The sequence below is a fragment of the Trematomus bernacchii genome, unplaced genomic scaffold, assembly GCF_902827165.1.
Source record: "Trematomus bernacchii unplaced genomic scaffold, fTreBer1.1, whole genome shotgun sequence".
Taxonomy (NCBI): Eukaryota; Metazoa; Chordata; class Actinopteri; order Perciformes; family Nototheniidae; genus Trematomus; species Trematomus bernacchii.
In genome coordinates, this window is record NW_022987662.1 from 4,577,007 (window position 1) to 4,601,386 (window position 24,380).

A 24,380-nucleotide genomic window follows, 5' to 3' on the forward strand; every position below is an offset into this window, starting at 1 on the left:
TTTTACAAAATGGTTTGAAAATAAGCAGGAGCAGAAATGTGTCTGGCTGAAAAAAAAGAAAATAGAGAAAAATATGAGAATAAAAAAATTATGATGCAATTGATGCAAGTGATAAAAAATACATTTCTATAAAGCAGTTCAGCAATTTAGCATCTGGGCATTGAAATGAAGACCATTTTTCTTTGGTCTGTGAAACGGGCTCCAGCTTTCAGTTGAATTAATGTTTGCTCTTTAATTGTTGTAGAAATGATCTCTATTCGTCTAATATTCATTCCCTGGTGGTCCAAATGGCAGTTCATTTCAACTTTATTGAACGTCATAGTGATAGTAAGTAATAGTGTATACTAATACTAAACCACTGAACCTGTGCATTAGTGTTGAATGCACTGCAACAAATCCCTTATTTCTCTTTGGCTGAACTCGTTTTTAGATTCATGATGCAAAAGACTAACAGGTCAAATGAAATATATGAATATTTTACCAATAATAACAGCAACATTAGCAGACCATTGGACACTGAAATGAAATAAACTTTTGTATTAAATGAAATCATACTTTATTATGATAGAAGAAAAAAAACATAGTATGTATAGCCACACAAAGCTCCAGTCCCTCTTTCAGTTCTTCAGAGAGGCTAAACAATGTTAATAAGAATTTTCCAGTAGAAAAGATAAAGGTGAAAATGTGACTGAAATGAAGGTTATATGTCTAAAAGATTTAGACATTTTTAAGTAAAAAACAATGATTATGTGAGAAAAACAAACTAAAACAATGAACACTGCACAAAGACCTCAGTTAATGGAGTTTGTTTATGTGGAGCCAAGACCCCCCCCCCAAAGGGCATGAGGTGCAAACTCAGATCTTCATAAGTGAGGTGTACTGCTATTATTCTCAACCATTAACAACGCAGAGTATCGAGTCAAACCTCTCGGACTGATAACAAATGAAACAATTAATTAGAGCGTGTCATTTACATAACAAAACATGAAGTGATTGGATTAAATAAAAAAATAAAATAGTGCACAGAATGCCCTAAAGTCTTCTAAGGTGCAGCAGTGAACAAGATATCACTCTATATATACTATGCACAATGTGAGCTTACACGGTCAAACTATCAGAATATAGTTGTGCTATATGAAAACATATGATGAGCAACAGGTACATCAAATAGTTTGATGTACAGGAAGAACTATGAACGATAGATTCATAGTGGTGAGGTCTGAAGGAGTCGGCAGGTAGTAGTCAGAGACAGAGCTACATGTGTCCCGTCTATTAACAAAACATTTAAAGCTGAACCTGCTCGATCATTCTCTATCGTCGTTTAAATGCTGTCAACATGGAAGGAAAAAACATGAAACAGACAGAAAAGCTTGGCTTGAACCTGAACTTCAGTAACAGACACACAGGAGAAGACACTGAGAACATTTTGGAAATCTTTCACTGAAAAAATAAGCTTTTCCTCCATAATACCTACAAGTGAAGTGCCCAAATATATACATATTTTCATTTTACTGCAGTGATTATAATACTTACAACCAAAGGATTTGGATTTAAAATATTTCTTCATAGCGGGGAATTATATATACAATCCTTCTTAAAAAGGTGTCTCACAGTGTACTTTGTCCCTTTTCATACTAGAAAAGTAAATTCTGTCTTCTGAACAAAGAAAATAATGAATTCAATATTATTTTAATATAAGAATTCACAAGTGAAGAGAGCTGCACACGTTTTCCCCCCTGTCTTCACGCAGCAACAGTTTCAGAGTTTGTGTGTTGAGAATGCTTCTTAAACAACCATTAGCATCATTTCTCAGTGACATCAACAATGATGTTAGTGCTCGATGGTTTGTGCTTAGCTAATGGAAGTCAAAAACATGGAGTCTGGAGGCTTCTCAGTGCCAGAAAGAAGCAAACATCGGGAGTTCTGCGTCCCTGGAGGACTGGAGTATTCCTCGGATGTCCTCAGCTAATGTTAGCAGTTTCCTCCTTAAGGACTTAACCTCAGAAAAACATAAAGTCCACCGAGGTTAGATGGAGCTTCTGCGTTTATTGAGTCTTCTGTAAGTGTTGATGCTGTGCAGACCAGTGGAAACTGAGCTGATGCCTGAGTGGCGCTGCAGGCTGCACACACAGCCGTTAGAGTGCAGCGGGTTGGAGAACGCCTCGCCATGCTCCATGTAGGTGTCCGAGGTGGAGAGGTCACGCGGTATGATCATGGGAATGGAGTATTGAAGCTTCTCTCTGCTTTTGTACCAAAGGCAGGAGCACATGGATTGGAAGTGGAGCACTTCAGCGTAAACATTACGTAGACCCCGGCCCGCCGCCCCTCCACCACTTCCTCCAACCCCGCTCCCTCCACAGCCCGAGGGCGTGGAGGAGTCGGAGGCCTGGTCTACAGAGCAGTGTATGTGTCCGCCTGCCTGACCGTTATGAGCGAGGAGAGCCCTCTGCTCGGCATCCCTCTTCTCGTCCTCTGCGTTCATGGTCATGAAGCGCAGCACGGCTAAGTTGAGGAAGGCTCCGATCACAGCCAGGCCCGTCAGGATGTAGATGAAGCTGAAGGCTACGTACTCCGGCTTGTTCTGCAGCGCATGCTCGTTCTGCAGCGCCACGTAGTCCCCGAAGCCTATGGTGGTGAGCGTGATGAAGCAGTAGTAGTAAGCATGAAAGAAGCTCCATCCTTCAAAGTGCGAGAAGGCCAGCGCCCCCACACACAGCGTGCATGTGCAGGATATGAAGCCGATGGTCACCATGTTGACCATGGACACCTCGGTGTGCCTCATGCCGATGCACTTCTTCAGGCGGTGCAGCAGGAACCTGACGAAGGTGTTGATCCGTTCACCTACGCTCTGGAACATCACCAAGGTGAGAGGGATGCCCAGGAGGGCGTAGAGCATGCAGAACACCTTCCCTCCATCTGTGCTGGGGGCTGCATGTCCATATCCTGAGGGGGAGAAGGAGAAAGGAGCAGGGTTACTAGGGCAGAACTAATTAAATCTACAGTGCAGAGGACAGGGGTCTGAGAAAAGAAGGCTGCAGGCTGGGAAAGATAGTCAAACCCATGAGAAGACACATCATAAATGATTTGTATTCTTTGAACAGCACTTCTTATACATTCAAAGACCCTTCATCTCACAGCAGAAGAATGCAATTGAAGATGAGAATGCACAGCCATGAGGCGGGACTGTCCAAACATTGATGCCGTGTATGTGAGAGACAGCCTGAATTATTCATTGACGATAGGTCTCTGTGGAGTGACCTCAGCTAATGAATACATTCTCACATAATTAGTCCTCTACATTTTTCCAGATCAAATAAACTTGACAGAGCAGAATACGTGCAAATATTAGTCCTTATTTGGTTTATGAAATCACTCTTTGTCCTGCAGTCCTCTTGAATCTTAGGATTACAAGAGCCTGGTAGCAGAATACAATAAATCGGCAGTGTGGGTTTGTGTGTGCTTCATTGAGTCTTCTGAACAGTGACACAGCCTCCCCCCCAAAAAAGAACATCACTTTTCCACAGAGTTAATGAAGCAGCTTAATGGCACAGAACGTGTAATGTCAAAGTTTGAACAAGAAGCTTTTTAGTAGTTTATTTCCCATAAAACTGAGAAGAACCAATGAACCATTTACCACAGACAGATTAAAAATATGTATGGGAATGATGAAGAGGAATGTTAATACGCAAATACTGGTATTGTTGTTATTGGTTTACTTTTTCGAGTTATTGCTTCTTTCTACTCCACCCACTCCCCCCTTCTTCTTCTTCCTTTTTATTCATTGATATGTATTTGTATTTACTTTTCTTTATGGACTTTCATGGCTGGGAGGTTTAGAAGGGTTGCAGCTTGAAGTGGACATATAATGCTAATTTCCAGGTTCATAATATTAGTATTTTCTGCCTCGTCTGTTTCATGTTTCCAGGTATTAATGTTCAAAAGGGTCTTTATTTTTCTCATACTGCCTGTTCTGCAGCACACTTTTTATTTGTTATTACCTATCTCAATGATTCATTAACCAGTGTAAAACTCCTGCCTGTGTTCATCTGTACAAACACTTTAATTCTTAAACCTAACTATCCTTTTAAGAAATGATAAACCCATTCTAAATATTATTCTGTATGTGTCACCATGACATATATTTGTTTCTATTCAAATGATCTAAATAAAGTATATTCATTTCAATATTGTATTGTCAGGGACTGAAATGGCTGTGTGGAGAATACCAGCCAGTGCTCTCCAGCAGCCAATTTCATATCAGTATGACTCAGACTGACTCTGACTTATTCTGTATGCACTCACACTGCAGAGCTCATGAATTTCAGGATGGATTTGAGTCTCCTTCTGGCACATTTTAGGTTAAGCGCCAACCTTTTGTCACGTAACGTCATCCTCTCACTCCTATTGTATAGTGCAGGAAAGCAGCCTTCCATGCAACATCATTACAGAGTGAGAGATATATTCCCCACATGTGGACCTGTTGCACACAGGAGCCGAGATGATGTCTCTGATAACAATGGGATCAGCAAATGGAAAAGGTTGACCAACAGTTTGAATTTAATTACTCTGAGGGTTGATTTAATTCTTTGGGCTCTGGTGTTATTGTCACACTGATCCGTGTGGTTGATCCATCTGTCTGTCTGGTGCCAAATCTGTTTAAAGCTTTCCCAGTTGGGCGAGGGAAAATAAGAGCCATAACAAGTGATATATATATATCTTTGTGGAGGGAAAAACCTGAAGAACTACAAACTAAAAGAAAGACCTGCTCACTGAGCAAAGAGACAGAGCTTCAGAGCTGCATTGCCTAAGAGACTGATTTTCTGGTGAAAAAACAGCCTTAAAGATGACCAAAACCCTTTTTCTTATATATAATATATATATATATATATAACATATATATATTTTAAACTGGATTACATAATTTTTTCAATACAATTTATCTCAATTTTAACCATTTATCCATAACTTTAAATAGCTTGAAATGTTTTCTTCTAGCTATTTTAACTTAATTCATAAGTACTGAAAAAAGAAAAATTGAAGCACAAGCAGAGGACGGTTATAGAGTTACATAATGAAAACTGACTGAAAAATGGAAAACCCAAGCTAACATACGCTACTGGTCATACCAGACTGAGTGAGGTCGTAAGGTCAAAAACCCTGAGTGTATTCAACTGAGCATGAGTGAGTTGTATTGCCTATGATTTGAACTTTTATATGCTAAAAGAAAGAGTGTGTTATTTCCAGGGCCGTCCCTCCCTACAGGCTGATCATGCAGACTGCGTGGGGCCTCACCTTGCGGAGGGGGCCTCATCTTGCGGAGGGTGCCTCAACTGAGCCGAAAATGCGGCGCACCTATGCGCTGCAATATGTGTGGCGCGGCACGGTTTGGCCGCTGCGAGGCTCCACTAGCAGTGCCCCCACCCACCCCCGTCGACGCTCGCGAAACAGAGGGCCTCATCATATAACTTTGCGTGGGGCCTCATGTTGGCCAGGGACGGCCCCGGTTATTTCCTATTTAGAGGGGACTCTCTTTCAGTCTCATTCGAGGAAGTATATTCTGCTGGTAAGTAAATCCACGTATTGGCCGTTGATCAACAGAAAAGAGCAGGCAGTGTGTTCAGGTGAGCACAGTGTGAGCTGCAGGCCTGTCAGAATCTGTCAGCAGAGGATCGGGACACGGGGAGGACCGGAGTGACAGCGGTGCGTGTCAAAAGCAGACGCAGGAGCTGGAGGCGACAAGGCCAGCAGACCCACTGTGAGAGAGAGAGAGGAGAGAGAGAGAGAGAGAGAGAGAGAGAGAGAAGAGAGAGAGAGAGAGAGAGAGGAGAGAGAGAGGAGGGAGAGAGGAGAGAGAGAGAGGGAGAGAGAGAGAGAGGAGCGACCCGCATGACAAGCTCTACCTCCCCTCCTCCTCCTTTCCCTGCTCCCCCACAAAAGTGACAAAGTTATCATAAGACAGGACGTCTCCACGGCTTGTCGCGGCACGCAGAAAAAAGCCACCAGGGCCACTGCCTCTGTTTACATGAATTACAGTCACTGCACAGGAAGAGGAAAAAGTGCTGCCTCACCGCTCTGAAAGGTGAAAAAAACAACGGTCCAAAGAGGTTTGAATGACATCTGAATAACCCCAGACCTTTGCACCAGCTGAAGCTTCAATACCGAACACATTTGGCTGCAGCTATTTGCACATATTTCATGCATAGACTGGGGAAACTGAAAGGAGACATGTGGGAAATTACAGGCCATCAGGTCTTTCTGGAGGAAACAGTGATTCCCTCTAAAATTAGCTCAGTTTCTCAATTTGTGTAATGATTGTTGCAACATATAAAAGGAAAATCAAAGACTTTGCTGCAACCCGGGGCCGATCGTCTCATAATCTAATTTCTGTAATTATCATGTGAAAGAAAATATGAAGATTGCATAATGTGGAAATCCGATAAGAGCTTTTAAACGACTTGTTACGCAAAACTAACAAGCAGGGGAGGCTTTGGTTTATAAATGTCAACAGGGCACAGGTGCAGCATACTCTAAAGCTCATTCTCCCCTCGCTGCTGCCTCTCATTACTGAGGCGTAATTTACAGCCAATCATTTACGTTGAGACCTCTGGCAACAAGCTCATTTACATTCTTCAAAACAAATCATTTTTCAGAGAGGAGAATATTCCCTTATGATATCCTTGCCGTTCTAAAATACTGCTTATATAATTTGGAGATTGAATGTAAATCTAAAAATGAATATTACTCTGCTTCATTTCACAATTTCAAATCCAATTATTCATCCAAGCAGATGGTCCCACATCTTTATTCAGTGCTATGCCATGTTAAACCTTACCCAATTTTAGTCATCTCTACCAATGCAAATAACATAATTGATTCTGCCTGCTGTTTCACCTTTTGGTCCTTTGATTGTGAGTTTCCCTCCAAAGATGACAGCTCAGCATGTACAGTTCTGTCCTGGTGGTATCTGTCTCCAAACACAACACCACCCACTGCATCCAAAGCCTTCATTAGACTGATTAATTAGGCAGGGATATAAACAGGCTTTGAAAACACATCAAAGAATGGCATAATGTGCCTGTTAGGGCTCCGTTTCTCTGTCAGTCAATTACATTTTCATTGATTACCAGGCACAATTTGTTCTCGCCAACCAGATGAGGAGCACACCCTATTCATCAGCTCCGCAGCTCAGCTAATGGGGCAGGATGCTCACAGAGGCGGCACATTTATCAGGGGCTAATTTATCAGGAATTTGTAAAAAAAGCGGATGTAACCAATGTGTAAATAATATATATGCCCACAACATGCAAACAAAAGACCACAATGGTGTAATTTCCCATACATAAAATGAAAGATATGTGCACACCAGTGAGACAGGCTTAACAAAGTGTGTTATGAAACATGCCATGGTTTACACACATACATAATGTATATCAAACAGAAGACAAAGTCTCTGGAGAGGAGACTTCAGGATGTGTAACAGAAATGATGCTGGCAGGCCGGGGTGACTGATAATGTCCTCAGACGTCTCTGCACCCAGGGCCACACTGTGTAAAACACTCATCAGTGTGTGTGTGTGTGTGTGTGTGTGTGCATGTGTGCGTGCGTGCGTGCGTGTGTGTGTGTGTGTGTGGGTGGGGGGCAGGGTTTCACTCCAGACCGAGAGGCCAAGGTGAAAACAGTAGACGACTGGATCCTGTTGTCTTTGCGTAAATGTGTAATGAAAGGAAGCTTCTCATGTGGTTAATTACTTTCGGAAGAATCCCAAATGAGGTTTAGTCGTTTATAAAAGCCTCTAAATAAATAGTTAAACTAAATCAATTAGTGTGTAGTTTGTGCATCGTTCTCATATAGATGATCTTTTAACAATTGTTCAAGTGTAAATTGTACTTTTCTTCTTCTGCTTTTGATAACAATGTATTACATTTTCAGACTGAAACTGCATCTTCCAACACCGCAGAAGGAGAAACTGTGCGTTTCAAATAATATCAGATATTGAGATTAAATCGTTTGCTATGTTGTTGATTATTGTGAGTGCAGGGTGCTAAATGAAGGTGACTCAGATATTTTGATTAATTTTAAAAGCTTCTGTCATTTGGATTATGGCATGGTTATATACTGTGAGGAAACAGTTTAAAGAGGTTTAAAGGAGCAAATCAGGGGGAACTTTGGGATTTTAGCTTTAGAAGACCATTTACATGCACAACAACCACATTATAGGAAAGGGAAAACCCCCCAAAAAGCATAAAAGGGCCCCTTTAGAAAAAAACTACGAAAATGTGAAAAAGACACCCAAAAAAAACTCCTTTAGAAGAAGTGAAACTGGAGTAGTTCTGATGATTTACAGCCCTACTAACAGCTGACTGTCAGTACGCGTATCTCTGCACTGGTCTGTAAACAAACTCTTTCTGCAAAGCTGACATGTGTTCCAAGGTGTTACACAGAATCCCAATATTTATCCGTATATGGCCGGCCTAATTCTTCACCATACAGGTGGCCCGAGCAGCCAGCTTCGTGTGACGTCACTCTTTTACGCCATCCAGAAAATACTGCGCAGATAGAGGAATGTTCAGTACAACCATGCAGATAAACAGCGACTATGTCATCCGTTTGGTACACACTGTATTTGAGCAGCAGCCCACTCTGCTTCCCAGCGTGCCTCCTTCTTTCATCTCCAGCTGCGTCTGGCCAAAGATAAAGTGTAGCTCTTGTCCACTTGTAAGCATTTCCGCAGATATCACCCAAAGATGATATATCAGAAAATGACATCGAGCCGCCATATCCCACAAATGATGTCCCATTTCTAACTTAAACTCACATCCGTACTCTGTCACAGACGCCTCAAACTCCAGATGACCCCTGAGTGTTTATTCAGTCCCTCAAACACAAGCCCTGCTCCTCCCGCCCTCACTCCATTACTTCGTCCGGCTTTTGACCCACAGGGCTTTGCTGACAGTTGCTGTGTAATGTCCCTGTGTGTGAAAGCCAAGAATTCAAGGAATACATTTCATTGGAAGAAAAAAGAATATCAATATTTAAAGTCAATGAGTGCAATCATGAATCTAAGAAGCATGGTTGCCTCATTCATTTCTAATGAGTAATGGATTAGAGGGAAAGCATATTTTGCTGTTTCAATCATTTCAGTGCAGTATTACTCATTAGGGCAGCAGAGGTGCAAAGCTGGATGCCAATATATTTTAGTGCCATCAGTTAATGAAGCTAAAAACTATGTCAGTGCCCCTATAATTCATTAAGCTTCATACAGTATACCCCTATAACATCGGTTTTGAAGTGTTTGAAGGGATGGCGTGTCTATTGTCATTTCAAATAACGTCTGTCTTCTCAGGTAGTTAAACCACTTGGTATTGGTGGAAAGTAACATTTACTCAAGTACTGTGCTTAAGTACTATTTTGTCATACTACTTACATACATTCAATACTGTGGACAATCCCCACAGGAGAGATTTGGGGTGAAGTGTCTTGCCCAGGGACACAACGACATGCTGACTGCAGTGGGACTCGAACTTGCTATCAAAGTTCAGCGCACTAAGTTCAGCACACTATTCCACTGAGCCACAGCCTCCCCTTCCATTTACTTTTTACTCCACTATCTTTATTTAACCATAGGTACCAGCATACTGTTTACATATAAACCGTAATTTAATGTACTTTAAAATTATATTTAGCTGACAATACTACATTTCTACTACTACTTTCTAATTGAAGACTTTCACTTGTAATGGAGTATTTTCTAACCAGATTATTTCTACTTTTACTTAAGGATCTAAGTACTTTTTCCAACTTTGTTACTTGGTTTAAGGTAAGGAAAAGATTGAGGTTGTAGATCTGGGAGAACGAATCCTTTGATTAACACCTGACGTTTGAAAGTTAAAATTTGCACGTATTTGCAATTAAAAAAAATGTGTTTGTTGTACTGTTTTTTTTCAGAACTAAACAATATCCTGCTGCTTATGCCCTTGCTACTGACGGACATATTTCATCATCATTTCAGCAAACGTCCCCGTCGTTTCTCACCATCAATCATGTTGGTTTCTATATAAATGAAAATGTGTTTGGCTTTTTGATTTGAATTGATAGAACAGCCACACAGTTAGGAGAGAGTGGATGACATGAAAAACATGAGTGCCCATCAGATTTTATCTTGGTTTGGATTTGATCCTGGGTCACTTCGGAAACAAATAAGCCTCAGTATATGGGTCACCCAGTGCAGGTGAGCTATCCAGGTGCCCATACTAAGATGTTTTTTAGCTAAAACCAAACCCAAGCAACCTCTCTGATGGAAAAACACATATATGTTTTATATACAGTTGCTCTTGTACCTGTTGTGTTTTTCAACTTTGTGAATAATATTTATAATAAGTTATAAATCACAGGAATTGGAACATATTTTGTCCTGCAGGTTGGAGGAGTTGTTGGAAAGATGGTAACATATAGCATGTGGTTTAAAGAGGGCACGTTTTAATTTCAAAATACATTTCCACAGTTAAAATTGAGATGGTATAATAAAGAATTTATGTAATGATGGGTTTGAGGCTTAGCCAAATTCAGCAGGTATAAGGTCTTCTGCTACAGTAAGTGCAGCATTGGGGCTTAAATCTCTGTTTCGTCCTGTATATAATGTGACAGTGTCCTTGAGGATGACACCAAACCCTGTTGGTTTAAAGTTGGGCCTGTCCCAAAACCAATATACTTTAATCACCGGTACATCCTTTAAATGCCAAGACACTTTTTGGCTCTTGTTGGCTTTTCAACCTGGATCAGAATATTTGGAAGGATGCTCTTTTTATTATTTAGTACTTGTAATGATGTCTGCTGTTTTGACTTTACTCTGTTGTTGCAGCAAGAATGATCTCTCCAATCAAACTTTCATTATAAGCCCCGGCAGGGAGCAGAAGACAGAGAGAGAGAAAGTGGTATACGGGATGTATTCATCACAAGCAATCATGATGTAACGCCAGAGGAGACAGCACATTGGCAAAGTGTCTGTCTGGGTTCACTTTAACTCGGTTACCCCTCTGTGGGCTCCAAATCCGGCCTGGGAGCGTGTGCTCTGGTCCAGCACACAGCTGAGGCCTAAACAATAAAGGCATCACCAACCTGAATCTATCCCTGAATATACCTGTGCTGTTGTGAATTCCTTTCATCATCTCACGCAATACAACATTCACATGTTTTCTGTGCTTCCATCAAAAGCAGAAATCTGTGTCTGTGTGTGTTCGACCGTCCTAGTTTTATGTTTTGCTTTCACTGTGAAAAAAAAAATCCCTATCAGGGTCTATTTCCAAAAGGAGTCCTAAGGTTCCTTTTTAGGGGATATGAGAGGAAACCTTGGCAGGCCGTGGTTTTCCATGAGGTCAGTAAGCAAGGCATTCCAGGCAGAGTGTGAGATCTCAGGGAGGGTTTAGCTAATTAAATAAATCACGTGATTTATGTACCTGATATACAGTTGATATGGACTTGTTTTAAAACTCACAACACAGCTGGACTAAAATGGGGTTCAGATACACAGATACTGTACACAACGGAGAGGGAGGGCTGGAGAAGAGGGTAGGAGAGGACATTAAATATAGTGGGATGAAAGGGTAAGAAATGAAGATGAAGGGAAACAGATTTTGAATACATAACTCATGATCTCCCCTGTAGTAAATTAAAAAAAGATCCATTAAGGGAATTACGTGAATAAAGCTTTAAAACTTAATTCAGATGGTAGGAAGTCTTTCATTTGTAGTCATTGCTAATGTAGGATTTCTTTCCAGGCTCGAAGGAGGTCAACTCAAATAACAGAGGTATCCGTTTCAAGTGCTCCATTTGGGTTATCTGCTTTAAAAGTGTGTCTGTGTTGGCAGGAAGAGAGAAAGAGTGAAGAGAAAGTGAGAACATGGTGTGTAATATGATCCTGGAATTTGAAAGAGTTTCTTTAGGGAATAGATGCTGAAACCCTGTGGTAACCAGCTGCCAAGAGCGCTAAACATACTTTCTTTTTGCTGCCAAGAATGATAACAAATTAAGGGGAAAGGAAGATACTCAGAATGATGACGTAATTGCTCAGCCAACGTGCTCCATTTTCTGACCTCTTTCTCCGTCAACAGCTATGACAAGTAATTCCCAAACAGGGGTACGTGGAAAGATTGTGGAGATGCTCAAATATAAAAAAGTAATATTAATATTATGATTGAAATTAAAATCCACATGATGCAAGAGAGAGGTTACTGGTAATGCATTTTTGTATTGGTAAATTGACAGCTTAAAGGTAGGGTAGGTAAGTTTGAGAAACCGGCTCGAGATACACTTTTTGTTATATTCCATGGAATGCTCTTAACATCCCGATAGCAATGAATATCTTAAGTGCTTTGACAAAAGATCCATAAAAAAATGTCATCTGTAGAAGCCGTAGTACTGTGAAAAGCACGACCAATCATTTTAGCCGGCCCGGCTAAAATAACTGGATGGCCTACCTGCCTGTCAGCCTTCCATCTGTGCACAAACTTATCTCGTGCCCTCATTGGTCATGTGCGCGTTCGTGTGTGTTGGAGGAGGGGCTCTGTAAGGAAGTGGCAGATTTTTTCCGGCTGTGTATTTTCAAATTCTTGCGCATTCGAGCTGGTTTCTCCAAAATTACCTACCCCACCTTTAAGTAGAGGTAATTTTGTTAAATTAATTATAAAGGTAATTTCCCTCCCTTTTAGAGGGGGATGTTTGTGTTACTTGTTATTGGATAATGTATTTCCACTTCATAGAGTAAAGGCTAATTGTACATTGTTACAAAACAGTCAGTAAACAATTTTTCTGTTTACGGTCAGATATTTAAAATAGAGCGTAGTGAACTGGATTAGGTCTGATGTTAAGTATGCCAATTTCCCTATTTAATTGTATGGTATTACCATTCACCCTAAAGGTAAACCTTTGTGGCAGCTTCCTTGAGAAAACAAACTCAAACACCCCCTCATTCCAGTCCAATTAAATGATATGGATGTGGCTAATAGTTATAGCTATCGCGAAACAGAATAATCAAAGTTTAAAGGTCCCATGTCATGCTTTTCTGGTTATTACCCCCTCCCCTTGTGTGTTATGAAGGTTTTTATGCATGTAAACGGTCTGCAGAGTCACAACCTTTCAAAGTACACCCTGTAGCGAGTAAAACTCTAACACAGAAAAGACCTGTCTATGCTGCCCCAGAACGCCTCGTTGGAGATTTCTCTTTTTCCATTTGTTTCTTCCGGGAACCAAAATGGACCAATCCGCGGAGCTCCTCACACACCAGGACCTTTAGCCTAGATTTTCAACTAACAGGGAGTCCCATTGACTTGCATAGAGCTCCCTGGTTGGTAATAGACGAGTGACCCATTCTCACAGCGTTATAAACCTTTTTCTTACTCAATATCAAGCCACACTTATTGTTTTTACTTCGGCTGTGAGTGTTTGTGTGTGCTCAGGATGAGTTTCGCGCTGTCCCGCTGTATCGCCGACCCGGAAACCACACCAGTAAGCCAGATCATTGAGCAGCGAGCCTCGCAACGTCCCGACCAATCAGAGCACACTGGGCTCACATTGAATACCGGTGAATACACATACTTTACAGAGATGCTGTATGAGAAACCAATGTGAGTTTGGAAAATTGCACAATATAAATCTATTTTAGTATACCTCAACAATGGAATTATGATCAGTAGAAATGGCCATGACATGGGACCTTTAAGTGATGTAACAAATACTTATTTTAAACTAAACCAAGGTGTTTTACTAAATTACCATTTGTTTATGTTTCATTGTTGATTGTTGACACGTTAACCACAACTTTAAAACTGGCCATAATCCGAAAAAAAACGTTCTCTTGATTCTTTATCAAGAAAGCAGTTAAGTTGTATTGGAAAATCATTTTCAGGAGAAAGGGTTGACAAATGAGCGATCAATAGTTTGATATCCACTTTTAATAATAGATAGTGGTAAATATAATTCAAAAAAACAATGCAAAGAAAATAAACGACAGTTATATTAACTTAAGTGTTGATGAAGGAGTTATGTGACAGGGCCGAGGGCACATCATGGACGGCGGCTGGGAAGAACTCGCCCAGACTACAGTTTGCATAATTAGTCACAGATGTCACAGCAGATGATGGGGCTGAGGATGACGAAGATAATTTTTGGTGGAATATAAAAAGAGCAGTGACACACTTACATCTAGGCTAGGAATAGGGCCAAGTGTGAATCAGCAGACAATTGCTAAAAATTCACACACTATTAACTGCCTTTGATCCATCTGCACCCGAAACAAGTGTTTAGTCTCTGACGCATGTGACGGTGCAGAGACAGCTGATACTGATGAGCGTAAACCATATTTCATGGTTGTTAGTCCTGACACACTGGAGGGGGTCTCTGCGGTCCAGCAAATTAAACATTGCATGAGAAAATAGTGCAGCTTGATGTCATTTAAAAACAAAACATATGTGACAAGCCAGTTCAAGTTTGACATGATTATTTTGCGCCTGCCTTGTGATTCTGGTAATTTGGCAGCAGCCGGACAATGTTTTATTCAGTTGGATGCTCTTTTTAAAAATAGCTCCTGCTTGTCTTGCTGACTTATTTTACCCTCAGACACATTTATTTTCATCCCTCTTTTTGACTTCCCACCCTCTTCTCAGTATATATTTCACCGCCCCGCCAGTGTGTAACTCAAAGGGGTGCATTTTCTCTCTATTTGCAGCCTCTGCAGCACAGTCACCTGTCTCTGTCACCTGATTCTTCTGATATACTCCAACACGCTCTGGCCTCAGTTCAGCTCGTTCAGCTGCTCTCAGGGAACAGATGCTGCCCTAAACTGACATGTGCTGGCAAAAAGAGGTGAAACGCACAACACAAACACAGCTCAGTTTACACAGCAAAAGGAAAACAATATGGAAAAACTCTGGATGTAATGAGAAGAGCACACATAGGGACAATGATAAACATCAGTGCCGGGTTACACAAAAAAATTAATTGAAAAATGCAAAGTACATCCTGTACTGAACATATTGCAGAGTACTATATCCTTTGTATCTGTATGTTGTTGTAGTTGTGTTTTTCTTTACTACTTTTAACAAATCAGACTTTCACCAATGTTTGGGACTATAAATCTTTTAGGACTAGAGTGTAATTTCTTAGTATGGAAACAAGTAATCAAACAACAGCAATACAAAATAAAAGGTTCTTGGTTTGCTCACCAGACATTTTTATTATATAATATTATTTATTAGATACATTGCAGGGATCCTTTTACGTTTTCTATGTGATGTGTTCACATAAAAAAAAAAGTGGTATAAATGTGGTTATATTTCTAAAAACAACAACTTGACTTTAAAGGAATTTTCATTTTGGGAAATTTGTTTGGAGTTAGATGACATCCTCAATACCACTTTTGTGTCATGTTTACGGTATTTGAATGATGTTTTAGCTTTGTAATGAGTGAGTCCAATTTTTTAAATAATAATTTTAAGTCACAGAGAAGAATGCTGATATTAGTCTAACTGACGACGTGAAACACACACCCTAGCATGCATACAACACATATAAGACAACGTGTTTGAACACTCACAATGAGTGTGTGCGGTCCTTTGACAACAGCTTTCTACTGGAGACATGAGTCCCCATCAAGGTCCTTGCTGAGCCGTGTGCCTGGGCTCATCGTCACATTGTAAAGCTATCATATGTCATGTCATGTGATGCATGAGTCTAATACTGGCACCTGGCTTAGAGAACAAATGCAATTAAATCAAGTAATGGATCTTATTAAGGTGTTATATGAACCCTCTGACTGTAATGTCTGCTGCTCCCGATCGTCCTCTGTGCTGAACAAAATATATGTGTGTTGTGTGTCATTGGGTTCATTTTTGTTGTGCTAAAAAAAAGAACAAGAAATAACAAACAACTGAATCGATTTGACATAAAAATGCCGATTGACATCATTTTACTTACAGTCAACACTGACTTTTTATTCACATGGAACACGTGTTTTGTCTCCACATGCCCCTCTTTACGTATTTGTGATACGTCAAAAACAAATGTAATCTATGGATAGAAATGGTTTTCCTCAAAAATGAATGCAGTTTAGCATACGAATGTTATTTATAGAGGGTCTGGATAGCTGAAGTAACCTTGAAGCCTGCCTGCTGTTTATATTGCCTTTGAGCCAAAAAGGGATACATTCCATGCAAACCTGTCTTTGTACGTGATGACTAACTCCTAATTAAACTAATTATAGTCATAACTTCATCCAAACTTTGACTGAATGAAAATCCAGTATTATCTTTGAGGTAAAACTTTCACCTTGGTGAGGTAACCTGCCTCGGGCTGCCCATATGGCGGGAGCAGACAGACAGGCAGACAGACATGGTAGCATCCGCTCCACCGCCCCTCAATCTGCAGATTCACCTCACCAGACCTGGGTCACACAGTATCTGCAAATGCACCCGTTACATTTGTTTTAACCTACTTGAAGAAGTGTATGGACGAGGTTTATTGCACCATCGACATTGTGATTTTGTTACATTTTGCTTGTGTTATTGTTAAGAAAATATCACTCGTCACCGGCTTGACCTTCAATATCAGGATACATGTATTTATTATCCTTGCAAGAATGGAAGTAGTCATCACATACAAAGCTGCATGGGACGAATAGTTCCCCCAATAGTGTCCTTCACATGCCTTAAATACAAGAGAGTGTTACAGTCACAAGATACCGGTTCAAAGCAGTATTCAATGTTTAGTTCAGATTAGCAAAGGCCTGCTTAAAGGGGACCTATCATGCAAAATGCACTTTTGTATGTCTTTTATACATGAATATGTGTCCCCGGTGTTCCAGGGAACTCACCAAGTGTCAGAAAACACAACCCTCTCTATTTTCCTCCATACCCAAATCTCTAAAAAAGGGGCTGCAACGGATCTGATAAAAACTGATCCAGATTTGAACACTGTCCTGACGTCAGGACAGTGGCGCTACGGCTATTGGGCCAACTCCACCAATCAGGAGGAGACAGCCACGGACATTGCCGTTCGAAAGAGCTGGAGACGCTGTAGTACATATGCCAGGCCTGTAGATGGTGCTGTTCTCACTGAATCTGCCCTTGCAAAAACAGAGCTAAAAAAATTCAAATTGAGCGAAATGAGGCATGGCTAAAATGCATGATCTGTTTGGTATTTTGAAAAAAAAAAAGTATAAATATGCCTTATATAGGTATGGTCCTACACTATATTATTCAAATATAGCATGATAGGTCCACTTTAAGCAATAAACATGACAGTCATATGTCTATCTCCATAGAGGCTGAATCATCATGTTATTCATTGTCACATATCATATGCCTAAAACAGTCCTGACGCTCTTCTAGGTAATCATACATCCTGTTACGTACACAGCTACGTAGGGCCTTTGTTATCATACTCTGATATTAGAAGAGTACATTCAGTATTTTCCCAACAGTTATTGTATGACATAATACCATTTATTATCATGAATCTTGTCTATGCAGTAGTGTCTGGAAAGTGTGTTTAATTGGCTTCTTTTGTTTCAAAGGTTGTCTTGACTTTCTCTTATTGGGTGGTATATCTTATGTGGCACACTCAGACAGTCTGGAGGATAAAACGACTATTATAAGGACACGCAAATGTCACATCACTAAAGTTTATGTTCCCGCCTGATATTCATCAGGAGCCCGAACAGCCAGACGGCTCACTGATTCATTAGATCATGACACAGTCACATTGTGTCTTCAAATAATTCAACAAAAGATAGCGGTGGAACTCTTCTTGTGGCACACAGCAGTTATTTGCAGAGTTCCTTTTCTGTGAGGCAAAACCATGAGCACACGAGCAAATTAAATGTCCAAAGAGAAGGCATTGGCAGCTTTTCTTTCTGAAACTAAAGAGTGTCAAAACAGTTTTGTTTTCTTTCTAAGGGCTGACACGGAGCACAGTAACCAAAGACCATAAATATCAATAGCCATTACTTTTTAATGCTGGAATAATAGCCGGTCGGTTTAGTGGCAAGCCAGTGTAAATGTATTTTTGTTCGAGGACCAAAGAAGGAGTTCAAATGCCCTCTGCTTTGTGTTTGGATCAATCCGAAGCGGGAGGTGTTGCCTTATTAGTGTCATGTCATGAAGACAAATACATAGGTTTGCTTAGAGGCTTTTTCAATTGAATTTAACTGAAATTGTGCTTGGGCAAAAAAATATCCTTTAACTCTATGATTGTTTTTTACAGTCAAATAAGTCCATTAAGTAGCTGCAGTTTACTGAAACAGACATACTGTAGTAAACAAATGCTGGGCAGGGTTGAGACAACTTTCTGTACCCAAGAAAATAGAATTTAAAATAATAATTTCACTAATAATAATGGTCCCTCGCTGTTAGGTTACTTGAAACCCTATCACCAGAGAAGAAAGTGGATATTAAGACAGCTCCGAACCCTGGATTATATTCAACAACTTGATGAACTAGACCTCTGCCAAGTTTCCATGAGTAAGAAAATGATCCGTATTTACCCCATGATTCAGATCTGCTACAAGATCAAATGGGGTTATCCTCGGTTCATTCTACACCCTTTCTGGAAGTGTCGTACAAATAGGGCTTTTTTACGTTATCCTGCTGAAAAACTGACCAACAAACCAAATCGGAAACAAAAGCTTTTACAATTATGACAATGAATTGAACTTATAATAACATGATTGCTATTCAGTCAAAAAAGAGAGACAATAACAAATAACTTTATAAAAGCTATTTTTTATTTTAAAAATGTATTTCCTGCCATCGTGGTAGTTATCATTTAATAACCAGGAAACGTTATACAGGCACTTGTAATGTCATCATTGACAACATTGAAAATCACATATTTACCGTTTTAAGTGAAGAAATAAAAGGAACCAAGGCAAGTATTTCGCATCATAATATCTCAAGTCACAAGTCTTTACTATTCTAGTTTATTTTCTGTTAAGTTGAAAATGTTTTTTTAAACAGTGCACACTAATTATTTAATTGGCACCATATATTGCCTGAATTGAAAGGTCCAATATAGACAACATTGCAAAGTCTACATAGCGGCTAGTGTCATAAATGGTCAACACAGTGATGTCATGCTTTTAATGCATCTTTCACCAATCCAACTGCATCATTAGCCATTAGAGCTAATAGCCATACACAATAAGTACTCTATCACTGTTTCCACCAACACACAACCAGCATAATGACTGCTGTGATATGAGGATTATTCAACCGGAAACAGGTTAGCAGCCTGTTGGTTTAGCCCAAGGTTGTCACAGGGTGCCGGTTTGTTTGTTTTTTGTGTGTATGGATATTAAACATGAACTCATAAGCTCATACTCCCGTAGCAGCCCTTGGGGGTAAACACAACCCACCTATCATAGTTATTGTTATTATCATTAGGCCCCCCTGTGTGTGACAGTCCACTTCATCCAGGTTGGCTTGTTGAGAGATAAAGCAGATGCTGGAAATAAATTGGAAAACAAATTCCCCTGGGAGAAGGTATATATGCCAGACGAGAGCCGGTCGCTTGGCGCTGTCTGACCGAATCATTGCAGCGCTCTGAGCCAGTTAGAGTAGCGTAAAGCTAATGCAACACCTGGGCTACCAAAGCATTCAACACAAGGAGAAGCTCGGAGCTGTCAGCAGCCAGTGACTTCTGAGAAAATCACTTCAGGTTGTTATGATAAGGACGGCAATGAAAGCGCTCCGTTTTATTTGTGAACCGTAAACATACAGTATTAGCTTCTCACCTCTCACTTCAGTGTTTACATGCTGTCCACGCCGCTGAACAGACTGCCATGCTTGATGTGGAAAGACTTGCTTTTTGGCACATGTCTGTATCGAGGCAGAAAAGGCTACTGAGGCTTCTCCACCATCTCTGGGCGCTGCATGGGGAGACAGCTCGTTGCTTTGGGCAAATAAGCAGCCGGCTGGTATACACCCCCTCCCATCTGAGGGAAATGTGTTTGAGAGCTTCGTTTCATGACATTGTGAGTTCCTCAGGGAGAGTTTCTCTGGTGCGGTTGTGTGACTAGCTGTGTGTCAGCTTTTTATAGCAGCAGAGTTTAGCTTTTTGTTCTCCAGCAATAAAGCTTCAACTGGTGTTTTTGATTACATTTTTAATTTGAAGCAGAAACAATATCATCATTTGCCAGGTGATCAATTTTCAGATCTTGATTCTCAAAACTTGGCTTTGGTATACCGAGCTGTTTTTGTGTGTCGTGCTGTGGGGTTATGTATACCACATCCCTACAGTGGCTCTGTGCTGATGCTTGACTGGTTATTCAAGGGGGCAAAAAGAGTACAATTGCAGTAAAACATAGGACACACAGATACACAACACATGCATTGTCAAGTTGGCATTGTACACATAATGAGCTTGTCGGTTCAAATTACCCATCAGCATTCAGACATTTCTCGAAGAAATAAACACAGACAATTTGCCGCTCAGTGTGGGCTATAATGTCTTGTCTCTTAAGAATTGTCTAGGAGAACATCTAGATGATTTTGTCGGAGCCATTACCAACATTTCTGCATTATTTGCCAAACGCAATGCACATTCTTTCAGTCAGTTCACATGATATGGCTTGCAGTGATTGGCTTTTCTTTTTTAGATTGCTTCCATAGCTTATCAAATGCAGCCATGTGAATTAAATACGTTTCATATCTGAAAGAATAAATATCTAGGGAGACATCATTTGAGTGTCACAAGTGTGAATTTGATTAGGGACTTGTCAGGGAGTATTGTGAGATTTCACTGAACAAATACCAATCAGAGCCTCAAACACACCCAACTCTCAAAACAGTGTTTTTTCTTCAGGCCTGCAATCGGGTATAATGATATTTTGGTGAATTAACAAATAAGAATCGTCGTTGTGTTATTTGGAAGTGTTACTAGCACGATTGCTGTGGACACTTACATAAAGGATTTTATTCAGACTTAATATCTCAAAATGAAATGAAAGAAAAGGGTGAGTGTCTGAAGAGAGTTTAATTACAGTAGTAAAAGGGCCAATCAAAAGAATAAAGCCTAATTTCATTGGCAGAAAACCTTCACAAAAGTATCCCAAATTATCAAAAGCAGCCAAATCAAATAAAACGTTTTACGTTTTGATGGAAAAAACTTCCACTTTTGAAACACGAACTGTAAAAATAGTTTGTATTCTTGTTGAACTTTCCCTGTGAAGTCTTTCTCTCTGCGATGGACAAAAGTATAGAGAACCACAACAGCCGCGACCTTGTTAGAAGTTTTGTTTCCAGGAATCACATCTCAGCTGAACTGTCTGAACAAGTTTCCAATACCTTTCCTTTTCAGGTCAAGAGAGAAGAACCACACTGACAATCCTACTTAAGAGCAGTGTGGAAGAAGTATTCAGATATTTAGTCAAAGTAGCAATACCTGACCACAGACACACAAGTGAAAGACCTCAGCGAACATTTTAACCAGGGTAAAAGTATTCAAGTATTGGCATTAAAATAAACAAAATGTGCTTATGCAGAGTGGCCTGTTTTATAATAACTATAATTATAAATAGATTAATGTACATAAAATTGCAGCTTACATTGTGAAATTCATTTTAAAGAGGCTATACACAACAATCATTGATTCAGTCAAAGCCTGCACAAGAATTTCTTCATGGAAAGGGTTGAGCAGCTAGCAGTGCTCACAGCGGACAACATGCATGCAAGTTAATAAAGTAGAAGTATAACACAACATACAATGGGGGAAAATGTTGAAGTAAAGTAAAAGTATCTCAAAATTGTACCTAAGTACAGTTCTTGAGTAAATGTACTTACTTTTCTGCACTGCTCAAGAGACAGTCACATGACAACAGTCAGTTTGCACAAATGTGCACAGTGATGATCTTTGTTAATGATAAAATAAAAAGATTTAGATGGAGCTTATGGGTTTACAAACCATATTTGAAGTATAATGCACACAAAGATACCATATAGATACTCAAAAACATTCCAGCATGCAATAGTATTAATCACAGGATCAGTTCAGTCAAAGCTTTATCTTATTCTGTTCCAAGCACTATCAAAATCATGTCAAATCTTCCTATAAACATGAGCGCTGTACTTCATGTGTTAATACTAGATACACCATCCTGCTTCAGTAAATATTCACTTGAGAACCAAATGTGTGTTAATCTGCTGAAAATAGTCCCCAAACAAAAGCATGATTTCCTACAGTGAAAGTAATTGTTGCAGATAAACAACAGTGTCCAGCAGTTTTACACAGTCCTTAGCTTCTCTTATATCTACAGGAAGATAGCTATGTTAGGTAGAGAAGTACCATTTTTAAATATAAACTGAGGCAGTATATTTTTTCTCCTTTCTTGATGGAATTGTAACACCTATTTATAGGCTTCAGTCCTGAGACACATCTCAGTTTATCTCAGATATCCAACAGAAAGATTTAATACATGAATCGAGCAGCTGTGTGCAGCGCTCACTAATAGCTTTGGGTTGTAAAAAAACCACATGATATAATATTCAAGGACATGAGGTTATTGGCATCTTCCATTCAGAGGAAAAGAGAGTCTTAATTTCTAGTCAGACTAACCTCACCGGAGTCAGTTTGCCACGGTGTAGCAGAGACCTAACGTCATTCAGTGTATGTTTACACTCTGGAACATAATCATAGGAAACTTAAAGTGAAAGAGCTTCAGATCTCACTACTGTGTACTATTTTATTTGGTTAAACTCCAGTTAGGCCGCGCTGGATTATGAAGTCTAATAAATACAAAGTCATGTTTTGTTTAGAGAGTCAGGCCAGCACTCAACTTTCCATCCAGGCAGCGGAGCATAAAGCAGACGTACAATAGGTAAACATTGGCTGGTCATGTGAACGGAGCAGCAGCAGCAATGAGAGTCACTTCTGTCAACTTTCTCAGACTTACTGCCTCAGATCCAGAACAGCAACAAGCTCTCTCAGCCAATTATAGCTCTGCATGTTTCAACATTTCTCTCCGTACGCTCACTTTGTACCCACAGCTCAGTGAAATTAGGGCCTTTGAAGCTGAAATCTAATCATTATTTTTAAGTCGCTTGTAATTAAAAAGACTGAATGTTATTGGAAAAAACATGAGAAATCCATGAAACCCTTTGAGAGGCAGGGACTTGTTTGCTTTGTGTCTAATTATCTATACAACTGCTGACTTGTACAGCTGTTGGTGTTTTACTTTCCCCGGTGGCTTTGTAATATTTACCCTCTTTAATAACTTCAGTAGAATAATTACGATTACAAAACAAAGATCCCATTTAAATCCATTTTATTGTAGCACTGCAGTGTTCATTAAAGTTTGGTGCTCATGCAGGTCCAGTAAACTCTGAAACTATAGTGAACTTTTAACAATTGACTCAACAATGTTACCATCAAAAGAACAGAAGAGCTCAACTTCACTGTTTTTATTTTAGTTGAATTATCCAAATATGTTCTTTATGATAGCACTTTCTACAGAATCCTTTGACGGCAGTAAATTGTTCCTTCTCTCGTTGAGTTAACTAGATACAAGGGGCACATAAGTAATAATGCCACGAAACAAGAACTACAACAATTTCTGGGAATGGTCCAACATAGATACCTAAAACAAAATTAAAAAAGCTCTTGCCAATTGCAGTTAAAAAAAATGCCAAACGTTACAGCTGAATAGTCTGTTGAACAAAACTTGTCATGTATCATACACTTGTGTTTATCTTCTGAAATAATCAAAAATCCAATGCTAAAATCCCATTTGTTGAGGGATACACGTCATCCCTGCAGTACTAAACAGAAAAATATCATTCCAAGTAAATTACATTTTATGTTCCCAAGTGCTCACATCTCATATAAATTCATCTGATAACCTTTAATGAAGGGTTGTTAGTTGTCTTTGTAGAGGGTCACAGGGCAAACTGTTGTGAAAAGCATCAAAACAGCAGAACGCTGAATCAGCTTCCAGAGAGCAGCTGACTCATTGACTCAACTGGAACTCTTGCATCTATGCCTCCTATTTGTGCATGTTATGTTCGGTCACATTTACTTTCACTACAGTACATTTCGTAATTTCTCAGTAATCCTTTATCCAGGCCTGCCAGTGCCAGCATGTCAACTCACTCCGAGCTGTTTACAATTACTTGTGAAGAGGATCAATATCTGCCTCCCTGACCCCCTTCTCCTACAGCGGTCAGTGTTTCGTACTCCGCTGCTCACATATAGTTGTCTCTGTTTTGAAGTTGGTGATTTATTTTGTACCCTCAGTGACACAGACACTAAGAGGGCAAATCAAACAAAGAGTCTGTCAAAGGTGAGTCATCCTTTCAGCTATTTCACTTTTCAGTGATGGCCCTGAGGCGGCACTGACT

General features: G+C 39.9%; 1 protein-coding gene across 1 annotated transcript in view; it reads right to left on the reverse strand.

Annotated features, from left to right (window-relative positions):
- Positions 1 to 537: 537 nt before the first annotated feature.
- Positions 538 to 24,380, reverse strand: part of kcnk3a (potassium channel, subfamily K, member 3a) — a 32,330-nt gene continuing 8,487 nt past the window's right edge. The window contains exon 2 of the mRNA XM_034135491.1: positions 538 to 2,943. Within this exon, the coding sequence (XP_033991382.1) occupies positions 2,027 to 2,943 (917 nt within the window). The 3' untranslated portion in view covers positions 538 to 2,026. The remainder of the gene's footprint in view (positions 2,944 to 24,380) is intronic.